The sequence below is a fragment of the Crocodylus porosus genome, unplaced genomic scaffold, assembly GCF_001723895.1.
Source record: "Crocodylus porosus isolate Cpor-Errol unplaced genomic scaffold, CroPor_comp1, whole genome shotgun sequence".
NCBI classification, from domain to species: Eukaryota; Metazoa; Chordata; order Crocodylia; family Crocodylidae; genus Crocodylus; species Crocodylus porosus.
Genome location: NW_017728943.1, coordinates 107003836 through 107021162, shown reverse-complemented (window position 1 = coordinate 107021162; position 17327 = coordinate 107003836). Strand labels below are relative to the sequence as shown.

Genomic DNA, 17327 nt, shown 5'->3' with positions numbered 1-17327 from the left:
GCCTGTTACAAACTAGTCGGGGGGACCAGCAGGCATTGGGGAAGTCCCTGTTCCCCCGAGCACTACCAGGAGTGACCAGGAATAACAATCACAAGCTGGCAGAGGGTAAATTCAAGCTAGATATCAGGAGGTGCTACTTCACTTCCAGGGTGGCTAGGATCTGGAACCAACTTCCAAGAGAAGTGGTGCTGGCTCCTACCCTGGGGGTCTTTAAGAGGAGGCTAGACGAACACCTTTCCTGCCATGGCAGGGGGTTGGACTTGATGATCTGCTCAGGTCCCTTCCAACCCTACAAACTATGAAACTATGAAACTCCTCTTTAATTCACATCCTGGACATAAGCCATGCTTTTCCAGGCATAGCTTTCTATTCCTCCCTCTTGTACCTATCCCTCAAAAGTCACTCAGCTGAGTAGAAGTAACAAGACCCACTTGGGCCTGGCAGCTTAGCTGTACTACCAAAATAGGCTGGTACTTTCTCACAGCTGTTGATACTGCTCTCAAATGGGGAAGTAGGACTAGGGTTAGGTCTTTCCTCACATGGCTTTACAGCTTGTACCCACTGTTATAGGAACTTTCTCCTCCACTGTCACTGATCTGCCGCTGAGGGCTCCCCGGCTACTTCTGTGTATATCCCTCTCCTCATAACTGCTGTTCTTTTAGAGAGGATGAATTAAGAAGAGTTAATCTTTTGTCTGCATGACTCCGTTCTTCCTTCCTCTGAAATAAAGATGTCTAGTTAAGAAGAGGCCAAGAGCTGTGGGCTGTGAATCTTATAAAGTTCTGACCTTTTTGATAGAGCTGTTGTCCAGAAGTGGGATAGACCCCAAAACCCTTATCTGAGCCTTTTCTTGATCTGCCTCAGAGGACTGGCTGTTTTAGACCAGAATCAACTGAAAAAGGAAGCAGGGGAATGCTAATTTGTAATTTGTATTTAGAATTAAACCTTGTGCTGTTGTTTTCCAAGGAGTATTTTACTCAGGAATTACACAGATTGTAAGACTGTATTCTCTCACATTATATTTACCATCTCAGAACAGAAATACTGAGAGAGCATTTAACTTCAGATATTTGGAGATGGCCATTTTACAGCAGGAAATAGGGGGGTTTGCCCCCATCCAGAATGGTGCATACAATTCTAGTTACCCATTTGCAAGAAAGATAAACTTAAGCAGGTAAAGAGAAGAGCAAGAGCAGGCCTGTTTTCTAAGATGAATTAAGAAGACCTTGTTTTCTAAAATGAATTGTCTTTTTGTCTCCTTCCCTATGACAAAGTTGAGAAACAAGATGATTGCTCTTTATTCATATAAGGGGAAAGGGAGGTAACGATCAAGGAAAGAAAAGAGGGATTTAAGCTAGAAGACAATGCTGAAACAAGCAATGAAAGGTTTAAGAATACATTTAGTTTGCTATGTAACAAATTACAGCAATATTCTTCACATGTACAAGGGCCCTATCCAGAGAAAGCAGTGGGAACAGTGCATGGGGTGCTGGAAGCCTGGGTGTGCTTGTGGAAGCCCAGGCTTGGCGGGCTTCCAGTACCCTGTGCACCATCCCCACCACCTTCTCCAGCTGCCAGCACACTCAGCCGCCCTCCTGCTGCCTTCCCAGGGCAGCCAGCCTGTTGCTGGGCGGTCCCAGGTGGAGGGAAGGCAGCGGGGACAGTGCACCAAGCCCGAGCTTCCCTGAGTATGCCCGGACTTCCAGCACCCTGTGCACCTTTGGATCCAGCGGATGCTGCATCCGTGCAGCTAGCACCCTGCCCAGGCAGCCCTGGGGGCACTGCGGACACGGAGGGAAGCACCAGGACACCCACAGCTCAGTGGCTGCTCGCCCCAGGAGCAGCTTGCACGGACAGGCTTTGCCGAAGGTGGGGACAAGTGACAAGGGGCCTGATCTTTTTTTTTTCTTCTCCCAGAGCTTGCCAGTATCTCCCATGGTTGGGGAGTGAGCTGCCAGTGGGTCGTGCAGAACCAGAGTTGTGGGAGACCCCAGTGCTGTGGTGGTGGCACCCCCTGGGCAGCACCCACTCACTGACTCCCCACTTGGGCAGTCCCAGGGGGCGCTGCCATCATGGAGGGAAGCACCAGCACCCCCTCCACCACCACACCCACGCAGCTCAGGGCCCACTGGCAGCTCACCCCCCGGGCACGGGAGAGGCGGGCAGGCTCCAAGGAAAAAAAATGGGGATCAGGCCCATCACTACTTTTTTTTCCCTTCGGCAGAGCCTACCCACTCGGCGGCGGGGGGCTCCAGTGCTTCATTCTGGCTCTGAGTTGCCTGCATAGCTGTTTGAAATACCTCCGGATCTATAATAATAACAGGCTTATTCTGTCTGTCCAAAGCACTGATTGGTTCTTTCAGTAAGCATTGAGATTGGCAGCAGAGAAAACCAATCAGAGTGCTCCAGACAGACAGACTAGGCCTATTATTATTAGAAGTTATGAATCCATCATACAACACAGGATGCTGGGCCTTTCATTTTGCCTCACTTATCTCTCAGGGACCCGGGTGGGATCTTAAAAGCAACCAGAGCTAAATAAGAGATCTTCTAAGGTGAGCAAAATTCTTTTCTTCACAGTTGCAGACCTCTAGAAAGTATCTGGCTGTGATTTTAAGAGTTTCTACTAGAGTTTCCATCTAGGAAGATGTGAGGCTTGTTTATTGCATTGTATAGGATGCAGTTCCAAAATAAGGACTGATTATTATTTTCTGCTTCCAAAATCAAAATGTAACATACGGGATTTGGGGAAGCCTGACTCTATTCCATCTTCCCATCCCTAGCTTCAGTATCTTGCTAACAGTTGCTGCTCCACCATGTGGAGGGGAGAGAGAAAGACAAAAGAGCTCTTCAAACGTGTAAGCTTCTTCATTAACATACCTCACAAATGCATTTGCCGCATATGGTCATCAGGGTGAACCAAGGCAAGCCTTTTCCTGGGAAGGAAATGTCTGATCCCATGTTCTACAGCCATACAGAGTAGAGAGGAAGATACTGACCCGCTTGGGACTGACAGCCATTTTTAGGGGGTGTAGACCAAAAGTCAAATGGAGTTTTCTGAGACAAAACTGCTCCGTATACAGGGAAAACAACATTATAGTAATAGTCCAAAACAAAATACTGTATTAAAAAAAATCTTTGTTGAAACCATGCTTTGGTGCACTGAATAGCTTGAACCAGCAACCAGCATTCCCTAACCTACCATCTTTCTAGTCTGTGTCATCGTAAGACTAAATATAAAGATTCTGGATTTGTTTGTTACGGAGAAACCACACACTATCTGTAGGAGGGCTGAGATGAGTCTCACTACTTGGGGTTTCTGCAGAATTCAGAAATGTTTAGTGAATCAGTGACTTCTTGTCCCCTTCCCAAGACATGAACTCAGGGGCTGGCACAAGACAGTATGATCTATTGCTCTGCTATTGCGGACATAACTGTGAGAACATTCTCTCCAGATGAGTCAAACAGAATCCACGAAGGCTCAACTATTTGTAGAGTTACCCATGTTTGACCTCACAGCTCCCTTAGCAAACAGAGGGGTTAATGGCTTTGGAAGGTAAATGTAAACAAATAACAGGGAAACTTTCCATGGCTTGTTGACAAATTATATGCAGTATCAATATATTAATTATTTTGTACATCTGGAAGCCAGTGTGGCTGGAGAAGGATAGAATGCAAAATATTCAGCCAGTTCTCAGTCAGCTCATGATTTGAAATTCAATGCAATTTCTATTTAGCAGTACAAAAAGTGCTATTGGGAAGTAGAGAAGAAAAGGATACAAAAAGGAATAGGGAATATTAGCTTTAAATCCAAGTCCCAACATAAAACATGGCCATACAGTTCATCAATTAATTACCGCAATGTAAGAAGGCTCCAAGTGAGACAGGTTATCAAGAACAGCATAGTAGATTAGTAGGGCATGTCCCCACAAACACCTCAAAGCCATTTAAGGCACCACAAACTGCACACAGTGCACGTGCACTTGTACGCCATGCTAATCTGCAGTATGATGGGGTTTTCTGACACTGGGAGATCCTGGTGTTAAAAAAAAACCCCAATACTAAAAACATGGCTCAGTGCATGTGGCAGCAGCATGTGCCACCAGAAACTGGAGCCTGGGTGGCTAGAACCATGCTCCAGCTGTCAGCCAGGCTCCAAGCAGCCACTCGGCACCACTGTTGCCCCGAGAGGCCCCCAGGACATGAGGTAAGGCTGCTGGGGCCAGCACAGGTGCTGTCCCCAGGCTCCCCCACCCCACCCGGGTCTTTGCTGCATGCCAGACCACATGTGTAGGGGCGTGCCTGGGGACAAATAGCAGCAGCACAAATATATGTCACTATTTGTCCCATGGGAAATGTGCATCTCTACATATATGTGGTTGTGGGGAGGCACCTGTACTGTTTATAGATAGGTGCTTTGTAGTCACTAAGACCAGAGGTATTCTACTTACATGGTAAAATGGTCAAAAGTTTAAATAGCAGGAGAAATTATCAGGAAAATCTATTCTAATCAAAGAGCACACAGTGCCCATGATTCCCATCTGATATAAAGAGTCATAACACGCTGCTTTTAATAAGCAGATGTCCTCTAGATCTTAAAAGGGATGTGCAACTTAAAATGGGTAGCTTAAAACAAACTAAAGTTGGATTGCTCAAGTCAGACAAGAGCTGAATGCCCCCTTAAGTATCTTCCTGCCATTTTAAACTTTAAAATCTAGTTTTGTCCCTGGATTATTTATTGGGCAAGTCCAGGGGAACAACATTTAATTGAAGAAATTGTGATATTACAGAATTCCCCAAATGTTCATATCTAAGGGTTTGTCTCATGCTATTAATTCTTTTACATTGGTGTATTAATTTTTTAAGGTTTTATAACTCTTATTTTATGTTTTGGATCTTATGTGCGCATGGGAATTCCAACAACCACACTTGCCCTTTTCACTCCAGGGCCAAAACTATCTTTGGAATCACAGCTGGAGTTGACATCTCAGCCCACAGTTTATCACAAAAGAGCTTTTCCTTAGGCACCTCAGACTCTTTGATGGAGTATAGCTGTACTAGTTCACCAAAAAGTCAATTTAAATCAGAATGAAACCAAGTACTTCCAGAAACCTGGAAATTGAGGAAGAAATATTAATTTTAGAAAGTTTCCAAATCAAAATGTGCTCCCCCTTGAGAGAAACTGAAATTCTTTTGACTATAGCAGTGATGAATACTGACAAAAATGTTAGTTTGATTCACCACCTTCCAGGGCTACCAGGTCTGTGCCTCCATGGCAGGCTCACCATGAAAACTACCCTGAGCCAGGGACCCCACAACTTCATACTTGCAGGCATCTGCTGAAAATACCAATTTCAGTGAGCAGCTCCATGGTGGTGAACCTGGAAACCCTGAGAGTCCTCAGCAGTCTGCTTACCAGGGCTGTCCTCTAAGGCAACAGGCCCTGGAAGCATCAGGATTTAAACCAATTTGGGCAAAACTTTTCCAATCCAATTAACTCTATTCAGTAAGGACTTGAAGGTGTAATGTAAGTATGTGTTATCCAGTTCATTCCAGCCAGTATCTTCTAAAACTGTAGTCAAGACAACATGATTGTATTTCAGAACGTGCTACACTGGTTGAATTAAAAATCTGGATTAGCCTTTTAGCCTGTCTGGTGAGGGAACTGCTGTTGTATCCCTCTCCATCCTATCTTACCACTGTCCTGCACAAGCTCCTGCTCCATTCACTTTCTCTATCCATGTTCCTTCTTCCTCCAGCTTCTCCTAATCCCTTTCTCCTTCAACCCTCACACTCATTCCTCTGCACACATACTCAACAGTTTTCCCCCTCCTCTCCTCCTCATTTGCCACATTCAGTTCTCAGATCTATCTTCAAGACAGTTGGCAAGAGCAATACTAAAACAAGAGAGGTTCCCTGTCTCAAAATCCCCTTTGCAGCACAGCTGCCCCAGTTTCTCTTTGCAGCATAAGTGCCTGGATTGTCAGGTGTGATTTCTTTGACCTACATTCCACACACTAGCTGTGTGCTTTCTATGATAGACCAGAAAGAGTGAAAATTCAGCTGGACTTCAAGATCCAGAAAAAAGGTAGATCCAGATCCTACTTTAAATGCATCTCTTTCCTTGTAAGTTCCATTCCTCCTCTTTGCTGCATATCAGCAGCTACAATCCCTTCATCCCCTTAAAACATTGTACCTACAGCTATGGATCTGGAACCAAACAGCAACAACTAAGGTCAGACTGTGTCCAGTTTTACTCAGAGTGGCTGTAATATTATCTTTTGACGCACATGAACAGGCATATATGCTTTCAAAACCAAGGCAGCTGCACTTTCAGTTCTTCATTAGGTACAAATATTATGTAGATTTTTTGCACTCTTTTGTATAAGAGATATATTTCTTATTGCAAGTGTTTGTTTAAAGACATGTTTGATTGTCAAGGCTAAATGCAAGCCATCTGCCAGAATTTAAATTAAACTCTTACTTCAGTGGATGAGATTTCACTCTCAGAAAACACCGCTTCCTTGCCAGCACTGTGCTGCTCCCAATTTTGATCCTGTACCTTCACAGCTTTTAAGTGCTTACATTTCTATAGAACCTTCATGTCTACAGGCTTAAAATTACCAGCTCATGGTCATGAAGAAGCCTCTCACATGCTCCACCACAGAGAATAACACTGTGCAGTGGGGTGCAAAATATAGTAATCTATACTGTATCATCTGGTTCTGGCCATGGCTGAATTGCCAGAGTCCTTTTCCTTCCGGCTTGTCAGTTTTATGTTCCCATCCCATAAAGATGCAAATTAGTTGTTATATCAATGTATAAATTAAATGCACTTGTTGCCATAAATTGAAAAAGAAATAGTTTATTATTAAAGAAACTTTACTACCTTTTTTCAATTTAACTTAACACTTGAAATACAAATAAAAAACCAACAATGAAACACTTTGCTAATGTCTACAAAAGAATCTAAATAACAATGCACATACATCATTTACATGATTCACTTTCACAAGAAAATAAGAGAGCTTAGGTCAATATTTACAATATTGACAGAGGTCATAGTCTGACAGCCATCTGAGGCTGGTGCTGTCTCTTATTATTGGCTTGCTAGAATATCAAAGCCCAAATCCTGCAGTTGGATCTGCCTGGGCAAACCCCTTTACCTGACACAGAACCCCACAGATGTCAATGGGGCTTTGGGTGACAAAGCCACATAGGAACTGATCCTGCAGCTGGAGCCAAGAGACCAAAATGTAGCAAATATTTGTGTTTTCATCATTAAGCTGCCATTATAGCACCTGAACACACTTAGATTAAATATTTAATGCATCCCCTGACTTAGCATTCTACTTTCCAACTTGAGGCACTTCATTATAAAGGCATTTATTTGTTATGGCTTACACAAGAAAATAGTCAAATTCTACCCTAGGATATGCGTTTGTTAAATTCAATGAGAGCAGCATGTACACATCCACGAGTATATTTTGACCCAACATTTGGTGCTTATCTACATGAGAAGATTAGGGCGTGATAATTCACATGAATCCTCAAGGATATATTCCATTATGATCTAATCTTCTAAGGAAGACAAATAGTCACTGTACTTAAGGCTTATATCTATAGCCCCATCCAAATTACTGACACTTGGGGTTTTCCCATGTAGAATAACTTAACTACTTGAATCCAAACTATTTCAACATGCCATTGGGTGGCATGTCCCACATACGATTGTCTTAAGGTACACAGCATACTGACGGATTATATACATAGCTTAACATGTACAAAACAAGGTCACATTCTAACAAATAATAAATATAGATCAGAATACAAGACTAAACTAAAAATAAATTAGAAAGAACCTTTTGCTATTGATTTTCCTTTTTTCTCTCATTTAGGGCCCAGACCAAAGACCATAAATGTCAATGAAAGTTTCTCCATTGACTTCAAAGGGCTGTGGATAGGGCCCTTAATTAGATTACAGCTGTTTGAAATGCAGAAATTTAGCTAGCCTGACAGCTGTTTGTTATCTGTATGACCAAACTTACCTTAAAGGGGGCATTTGAGGTAAAGACAGACCAAAATTTTAATATTGCATTTATTAGGCAGAAAATAGTTCTTGCTGATTGTCTTTATCACTTAATTCAGCAGCAAGGAAGTAAAAATTCAACTAACTATAGGAACACCACGTATTCACAAGACAAACACGTATTAGTGCACACAGTTGTCCAAATTTTACTCTTTAAATAAATGTGGGTTGATTTGAGAATGACTAATTACGTACTTAATAAAAATTGTCTCAAGACTACAGCTAATCTCAAAACCAAAAAAGTTAGCTACATGTTGATATGACGCAGCTTATTTGACAAAACTGTCAAGATGGCCAGGAAAAAAAATCCTCAGATCCAAATACCCGCAGAACACTGAGAACTGTGGAATCCAGGTCAGAATTAGGTGGTTTGGGCCATTTCTGCCAAACTGAAAAGGATTAAAATATATTTCCTTTTTTTAAAAAGGGAGAGCAGTGAAATTTGCCATATAAGAATTGCACTCATAAGGTCCCTATGATGCAGTGTTTACTGTAAGAAGCATAACTCAGTTGCTCTACACCAAAGTAGTGCAGTACCTTGCCTGTAATCTACTTCACGTCTCTTTTTTCCCCTCCCCAAGACTTCATTGTGGATTCAGTATTAAGTTACTTAACAGCTAGAAAGTCTGTGTCTCAAACAGAAACTCCTGGTCTACATGGAGGGTGGTGTGACGGGAGTCCAGGTGGATGCTAGCCTTGCATGTGTTGAGGTATCATACTGGCTGTCAGGAATGTCTGTTGGTGTGCCGCTGTCAAACAATGGAGATCCTGAGGAGGAAGCTGTGACGGAGTGAGGGAGTGGTGGGTAGTGCGCTGCAGAGCCACGTAAGAACTGGGAGCTCAGTCCATTGGACATCCCACTGGACTGCGATACTGGTGTGATGGTGCTGTTACTAACAGACCACAAGTTGGGATACTGACTGTAAGAGAGAGAAGAACTACATATAATATGGATTATTAATGACCCCAGCTTTTCTTGTCACCAAATAAGACACATTACTGATTCTTCAAGTTCTCTGCAGAGTTTCCTGTCATTGCAGTAAATCTTTGAAACTAAGGTTGCATATTATATGCTGGTGCTGCAATGGGTGTGCTATGAAAATAAGAAGAATCGAGCCAAATCTTCCCAGCTGCATGCTATCTTAAAAACATTATTTTACCTTAGAGACAGAAATAAAAAGGTTCATCTGTAAGATGTCTTTGCCAAGAATAAGTTTAACCTCTATTTAATATTTAGTTCTTACATAATACTTTTCACCCAAATTAACTGATGACGGAATTCCTGCCCCCACAAAAAAGAAAAAAAGAAGATGTTTCGGAAGTATTTCTTCTAAAGAGTGGCCTGCATCTTAAAGTCCAGTAAAAAGTTCTTTTATACACCACAGATGAATCTTTATCTGATGTCTTTTTTTTTTAAGTTTCAAAATCAGAAAGTTGGAGAGTGTCTTAAATAAATTCAAGGTAGCTTTCTATTCAACAGAATACAGTAAATAATATCCCCAGCTTATCCCCACAGGTATGGAGTCTAGACACCAAAATTATGTGAATTGCCCAATGTTCCACTGCAAATCCTTGGCAGAGCTAAAAGAAGAACCCAAGTCTTTTATCTCATAGTCCTGGGCCCTTGATTTGCTGGAATTTATGGCCTTCTGAATGCTTGGAAGAGCGGGAAGGAGAAAAAATGATGTAATTTCAATTAACTTCTGGTCAGTAAAATAAGTATCTTGTACTTTATGTTAGTCACTATACAATAGATTATTAAGACATAAATGAGAAATTTAACATTTCTTTAAGCAGTCTATTTTCTACAGTTCATGTATATTAATTAGTCAGCTATTTAGACTTCAGAGCTGAACTGTGAATTGCAAATTAAAATGATAATCAAATCCTGCCCCCACTAAAGTCAAAAGCAAAAATTTCACATACTTTTTCTGACTCCCCCAGTGGTTTTGTCTCCTAGTGACTGACTGCAATTTAACCCTCTACCATGACAAAGACAGCAAGTATCATCATAAATATAAAGAGAAGTGACACGCTCATGAGTTCACATAAAGGCAATAACAACATGCTGTTACTTAAAGGGCCACTATCAGCTTGAATACACCTCTTTTTCTGAATCTTTTTCAAAATCTATTATTGCTAAATAATAGGTTAAACAACACCTAAGAATTTCTAAAACTGAAAGCTAAAAAATAATCATTCCCTGTCTGATATGTTTGCTTTATACATTTGACATCTCCTGGTGTCTAAACATTTTTATAGTTTCGCCTGTAGCATCAGTAATTTTTGCATAATAAGGCATTTTAGTATTTAAGCAACCAAAATTAAAAAAGGCAGGCATGAATATAACAGAGGGCTGTTGAAACAGATGTGGTATATGAAATTACTTTTAACTGTTTAAAAACTAACTAGATTCAAGTTGATAGGGACCCTTTCCTCTCCTTTTTAATTAACAATGTATTCTGATTTATAAAGATATTGGTGCTCCCTCACTTAAGGGCTAATTCCTACCTGCAACTAGTGGATGTTCCGGTGCCGTGACTCATGGGTAGCATACTTGTATGGCTGGGAACTCCTAGACTAGACCAATTGTCATGGGGTTGAAGCATGGAAAGGCAGGCAGAAGAATTATCAGCATAGGCTGCTGTGAAAGACAAGCATCCATTTAGTGAGCACATTAGTCATTGTACCAAACAACAATTCTCATTTTCAATGAAAAATATGCTTTTTAACTACTTTTTAAAAATTAAAAAAAAAGTATACCAATTGTACCAACTGTCAGTTCTGTTTTGGGGTTTCCCAGTAGCTCCTGCACTATGCCACTAAATAAGTCACAGAATGTGGATTGCCAGTCCATACTTCACCTCTCAACTCCAGCAGATCCTGAAGGCAAAAAATGCTCAGCTTCTGATTTAGGTGGTTCTGTGGTTTTCACATAGCTTACTTAGCTGTGGCATCAGAGGGCTCGAAAGGGAAACCCATCCAGTAATGTACTGCCAAAACATTGCTGAGGTCTATGAACTTAACGGAAGGGGAAAGAGTCCTTTTATGATGACGGTGAAAGGGGTAGAAAACACAGGGAAGTTTGATTATGCTCATGGGATATTTTATTTTAAATTTACAAAGCCCATTTGAAGCTCAAGATATAACAAAAATAATCACTTGCACATTTTCATCTTTAAAGCACTATCCTGTAGGAACAGGTATATTATGAGTAATATTTGCAACAATTTAATGACCACCTTGCCGATGAGCCTATGTAATATTGTATCACTTTAAAGTATTAAATTAAAAAACACGTTTTGCTTTTCAAGAAATTTTACTGGATGGAAGGCAAATAAACAGAGACAAGTTCTTAATAGGAAAGGAAAGTGTAGTTAACAATTCCCTTCCTTTCTGTTCACAAAAGTGCAGCTGGATACTTTCAACACAAATGCTGACTCAGAAGCCTTTAGCTTACGTAATTCTTACATGTCTTTATGCCTCCAAAACCTTAAGTAAGGTATATTATTGCACTTGTAAATGAATTGATTAATTAATTAATTAAATACTCTCTATTCTTATAATCAACCTGAATTTAAACAGACAGCTAAAATTATTAAAGTACTTCCCTTAATAACTGGCACTGTTTTGTTCTACACTAGCACACAGGGACATGGTGAGCACAGTATTATCTAGTAGCACTGCATGCACAATTTTACTTTGCCATTGTTAAGAAACTAGAGAAATGTATTTTACTTTTCACTCTTTCCTTTCAGTGGTGTCACAAAACCTCAGCACAAAGCAAGCTAGATTCTAGTTTCAGGGGCACTCTGGATTTACACTGGTACAACCGATCTAGAATTATTTCCCATCATTAAATAGTTGCAGTGTAATAAAGACTTACTTGGAGAGTTGTTTCTGTGGGCATATGGATTGGGGTAAGGGGCAGAACGGTGATTCCTCAGTGATGAGTACCTTTCACAGCTGTGAGCAGGAGAGAGTGATAAAGGTGATCCAAACTGAGGGTGAGGGTTGGTAGGGGGGCACAATGTCCCAGTTCCAGGAATAAGCCAACCACCTACTGTGAAAGAGAATCTTTTCAGAACACAGGTACATGATGACATGGGATGACTGGGAAATGTTATGAGTACTTTGCATACTAACAGTCTAGAGTGAAATAACAGAGCTGGTGAGTAATACAGGTTTGTGAAAAAAAACCCCAAAAACATGTCACAGAAACAAGTTAGCTGTGACACATTCCATTTGAAAGAAAAATTGGGGGTCAAAAGATTTTAGAAAGGTCATATTAAAGTTTCCTTCTCCCTGCATCTTAAGAAGGATCCTGTCAAAACAACACATATTTAAAAACAGATTTTGTTTGTCATACTTGTTATACTAAGGAAATCAAGACTGAAAATTCTATAAAATCTTCCAGCGGTGTAAGACTGATGTAATCATGATTAACCAGAAATTGAGAAGCAAGGATTTTGTTAGAGATCTAATGAAGACCATCTTGCATTCAAAAGCTTGTCCCAACCTACATAGCTGGTCCAACACAAGGTATCACCCTAAGAAATCTTTGCTTCTTGCATAAAATCTTGCACCACTTAGGCTGTGCATGTGCATTTTGCATTGAATTAATTTTGGAAAATTAAACTTTACTAGCTAGTTTAATCATCTGTTTCTACTTTTTCTTTTTTTGGTTCTCAGAGTAGTATTGTTGTTTCCAACACTGCTGGGGAGCATGTATAGAAAGAAAATAGTTTCTTTGAAATACAAATAAAATCTAGTTATATTACAATTTGTAATAGTTCTCTTATTCAAGGCCTGGCCTTAAAAGTTTTCTTGACAATTTTCCCTAAAATATTTCAATTTAAAAACTTTTAAAATAATGACATTTTACCCATCTAAAAACAAAAATCTATTTTAACTGTGCCTTTCAATTAATATACTAAAAACTAAACTGATAATTTATTTTCAAAACCTTTCTGCTGTCATATGAAATTAAACAGCCTTTCCATTAATTTCTGTGTGAACAGGTTTCCTTATATCCAAGACCCATTGCCTTATAGAAAATTAATGTAATGCTTCACTTTAAAATTTGTAAAAGTATTAATGCATGCAACTGCAATATATAGCATAGAAGCTGAAACATACATAACTAGTACAAAACAATAACTCTGAGAATCAATGACAATTATATCATACCGAACCTGTGGCATGAGTTAGTGTACATCTTCCAACAAGTACTTGTGTCTGAATTTTAGTGAAATACAATATAGTACCAAACTGGAACAGAAGGGGAACATGTGTAAAGATAAGATGAAAGATAACAAACATTTGCAAGTTGGATATTTAACACAAGGGAAATCAAACATACATTGGGAATATCCAGACTGCTGATTGTCTCCCACTTCATCCATCATGTCCTTGTGATCACTCCTGTGAAAGCAAACCTGTTTTATTAATCACAGAAAACAATCTGAAAGGACTAAGATTTTTTTCTGCAAGCTGTATAGTTGGGTTTATTCAGGAATTCTTACCTTTCTTTAGCATCAAGGAAAGCCTTTGCAAATGGATTATATTTAATTTTTAAAGCTGTGATCTAAAAACCAAAAACAACAAAATGCTTCATTTGCACATTACCATTCAGTATCACACAGAATTAAAGGACCCAATCAGGTTTTTCTGAAATCAGGATGCTTTACCATTGATTTCAGGGCAAATGATTAAAGCCATACTGTGGATATACATATATCTATCTCATCCAATCATCTCTAATGTTAACAGTAGGCTTGAAATTATTCTACAAAAATTTTAGAGACATCTACAACCATTTTCTATCTAAGCTACCTCGGCTTATTAAGGAAAACACATAAGGAAGGGGGCACACTAAATATTTTCAGATTTTGAACAACAATAAATCACAAGCAGGAAGGGCTCAGTAACGTCGATGTTAATTATTCTTACATTTCTACATTTTAGTTATTTGAAACTAAGATCCAGTTCTGAAAATACCATTTCTGGTGATTTTGTATACTTTAAAATAGAGAGTTTATTCTTACATTTAAAGGCAGATTCAGCATGTTCCAAAGAATCTTTACTTTTACAATAAAATTAGAGCCTGTATGAGACAATCATCTTCAGGGAATGACTGTTACTCTATTTCTATATGGCTTTATATTTATCTAATTCCAAACAAATGTGCTTCACATTCACCTTAAAATAAACACACACACAATAGAAAAATGTAAGATGACAAATATTGTACTCCAGGAACTTGCACTTTGTTCCTTCCAAGAATCTAGAGCACTCGGAGGTTTCTTTCCCGCTCTATACATACCTCTTCATTCTGATAAGCCGTCACAGCTATAAACTGGGTCTCTGGGAAAGAGTGACTGGTGATCATTCGCTGAGGGCCACCAACTCTCACTATGTGAATCCTAGGCTCATACTTATGCAAGGAGTTCAACATGATCTGTGAATATATGGCATCAGTGTAAGAGTGATGTTGTAGCTTCGATAGTCCAGAAATTATCTGAGTCAAAGATTTCTTACGGTGATAACTTTAATTGAACAACTGTGTAGTTGGGATAAAGTAAGACAAGTTTTCCAGTACAAGACATTCTTCCTCAGGTGCCATAAACTGTGAGAAACAAGGATTTCTTAGGGTGATGTGTTTTATTGCACTTTATCTTTTAACGAGACCAGAGAAAGAATGTCTTATATTCAAAAGTTATCTAACTTTATCCCCACTACACAGTTGGTTCAATAAAAAATACCACCCTAAGAAATCCTTGCCTCTCACAACATACAGCAGCACAGATAAGCACTGGCACCACGGGATGCCAATTCCTGCAATTACAGACACTTTCTGATTTCAGTCATTAACCCTTTTTTTCAGTGATGGAGGAAAAAAGTCAGATAGCAGTAAATTCTAAATGTGAAGTCTGACAGAAGACATTTCAATGTATTAAGCTGAAGTCTAGTAGAAGACAGGATAATCTGCATGATATATATCTACATCTATATGCTCTTTACACAGAACCCTCACAGTCACCTTAGGACGTAACACAGCATCCTTAACTGTGGGAAGATTAACATAAGTGAGGATACACACACATACACATCTTCGCTTATATGTGTATATATACACACCAACATACATATGCATATACAGACACACACACATAAAAAAATACATACACACACATATATTATGTGTGTGTGTGTGTGGTTTATATATCCCTAGATTCTATCTATATCTATATATATAGTTCAGCACCCCTAGTTTATAGATATAGATATATTCCAAGGTGAATGTGAGTGTTCTGTGTTAGGAGCTCACACACATGTTAGTTTTTTTCCCCTCTCTCCCTATATACATACATATACACATACATACACACACACACTAAATATATCACAAGATATATCTATGTATCTATATCTCTGTAGATACAGAGATATCTATATAGAACGAGCTTATATATACACATATCTATAGATATATATCTATAGATTTATAGATATGTCTAGATCTATAGCTATAACTAGGTCCTAGCACAAGCTTTCCTGAGCAGAAGTGGCCCCCTCAACTTTATGGCTAGCGTTTGTGGTACAAATCTATGCTGCCTTCTCCAAGAAGTTGAAGTTAAGCAAGTCAGCTGTCCAGCCAAGCCAGGCTGTTCAGCAAGGCAGACAGCTTCCAGGAGGCAGCAGCTAGGAGAGCAAAGAGGCCCCTTATGGACTAACTAAACCAAAAGGGACTGAAGCTTCCGTGTGTTGTCAGAGGCTGCAACAGAGAACAGACCCGAGGTGCCCTGAGTTGGATGGAGGTGGTAGCCAAGGGGCCCATGTGGGAAGGAGAGGCTGGGTTGGCAGAGGTAGCTGCAGGATGGGGGCTTGATTCAGTCCAGCAGGCCTGTTGCTTTTCTAGGGCTAGCAGGCAGCACCCATCCAGTGCAGCCATGAGCCTCCCTGAAAGAGGGGGCCCACTGAGACAGTAGCACCTAGTTCCCTGCGACAGAACAGAGAAAGGGGCAGGGAACGAGCTCACAGGCCAAAAGCAATGAAGCCTGCGAGTGCCCCTGACCCCCAACCAAGCCAAGGAGCCAGCAGATGCTGCTGGGGAAGACTCTGCCCAGAGCTGTACAAGTCCCTGGGGGTCCCCAGCCAGAGCCTCCTTCCTGGTGACACAGAGGCCGGCCAGCAGGAGGCTGCTGAGAGGGGAGAGGGAACCTCCCGCCCCGCCTTCCCCTTCCTGCCAGCACCTGCACAGAGCCATGGGGGGCAAGAAGGAGGCTCACCTGCCCACCGCCGTTGAGTTTGTTGGTGAGCTTGACCTTGCTGAAGGAGACAGGCGCTTTCATCCAGTGCGCGCCAAAGTTGGGCGAGTCAGGGTGGATGTAGACGCAGCTGGGCGCCTGCGGCTCGGGCTTGCCACCTGGCACCCACTCACCGTTCACATACTTCCAGCGGTGCCCGTCGGCCGCCGCAAAATCCAGCAGGAAGGAGTACATGGCATGCGGGTCCAGGCCGGCCACGCTCACCTTCAGCACCGGGAACATCCGCCTGTGCGGGTCACACGCGGGGAGACAGGCGCACTGGCCACTGGCCCCGCGTGTACCCACCCCTACCCTGCATGTGCACACCCCCTGCTGCATATGCATACACCCTGCTGCCTCTGCGTGTTCACACCATGTACACACACCCCTGTGTGTACACACCCCTCCTGTGTGCACACCTACCCCCGCACACACCCGCAACAAGTGTACATACACCCTGTGCTGCGTGTCCAAACCACCCCTGCGTGTAGACACCCCCTTCGCATATGCACCTCATGCGTACACCTCACCCCCGCCGAATACGCACACCCCCTAACCTATGCGCACCCCTGCTGCGTGTACACATCCCCCCGCATGCCCACCTCCTCACGTGTGCATCCCAACCCTCTGCGTGTGCACACCTCCCCGCGTGTGCATCCCACCCCAGCAGGTGTGCACTCTCCTCCCCCGTGTGCAGCCCCCGGCCGGAGGGCCCGCGCCGGCCCTACCTGCCGTTCTTGGTGACGATCATCTCGTTGGTGAGCTCCTTGAAGCGCAGCCACAGCTCGGCCTCCTCCAGCGTGACGCGCAGCTCCCGCTCCGTGGGGTCGCCCTTCTCGCTGCCCGCCTGCAGCTCGTGCTCCACGGCGCTCAGCAGGTGGTCCACGCGGTACTGCAGGCTCTTGCCTGCGCCCTCCGCGCCCGGGGAC

The 17327-nt window shown here is 41.8% G+C and overlaps 1 protein-coding gene across 1 annotated transcript; it reads right to left on the bottom strand.

The window, feature by feature from the left end:
- Window positions 1–6995: 6995 nt before the first annotated feature.
- On the bottom strand, window positions 6996–17309 carry T (T brachyury transcription factor). Its single transcript, XM_019548769.1, has 8 exons — window positions 17127–17309; window positions 16381–16645; window positions 14415–14549; window positions 13615–13676; window positions 13452–13513; window positions 11976–12152; window positions 10601–10733; window positions 6996–9009 (listed from the first exon to the last, which is right to left on the bottom strand). Exons 1-8 carry the CDS (start codon window positions 17147–17149, stop codon window positions 8742–8744), a joined length of 1125 nt encoding a protein of 374 aa, XP_019404314.1. The 5' UTR covers window positions 17150–17309; the 3' UTR covers window positions 6996–8741.
- Between the last annotated feature and the right edge of the window lie 18 nt (window positions 17310–17327).

Excerpts from the sequence above, each read along its gene's own strand:
- T (XM_019548769.1), bottom strand. The coding sequence starts at position 17,149 with ATGATCGTCACCAAGAACGGCAG. Across the intron at positions 13,677-14,414 it reads CGGCTTATCAGAATGAAGAG|ATCACAGCTTTAAAAATTAA; the intron begins GTATGTATAGAG and ends TTTGGTTTTTAG. Across the intron at positions 13,514-13,614 it reads TTCCTTGATGCTAAAGAAAG|GAGTGATCACAAGGACATGA; the intron begins GTAAGAATTCCT and ends TTGCTTTCACAG.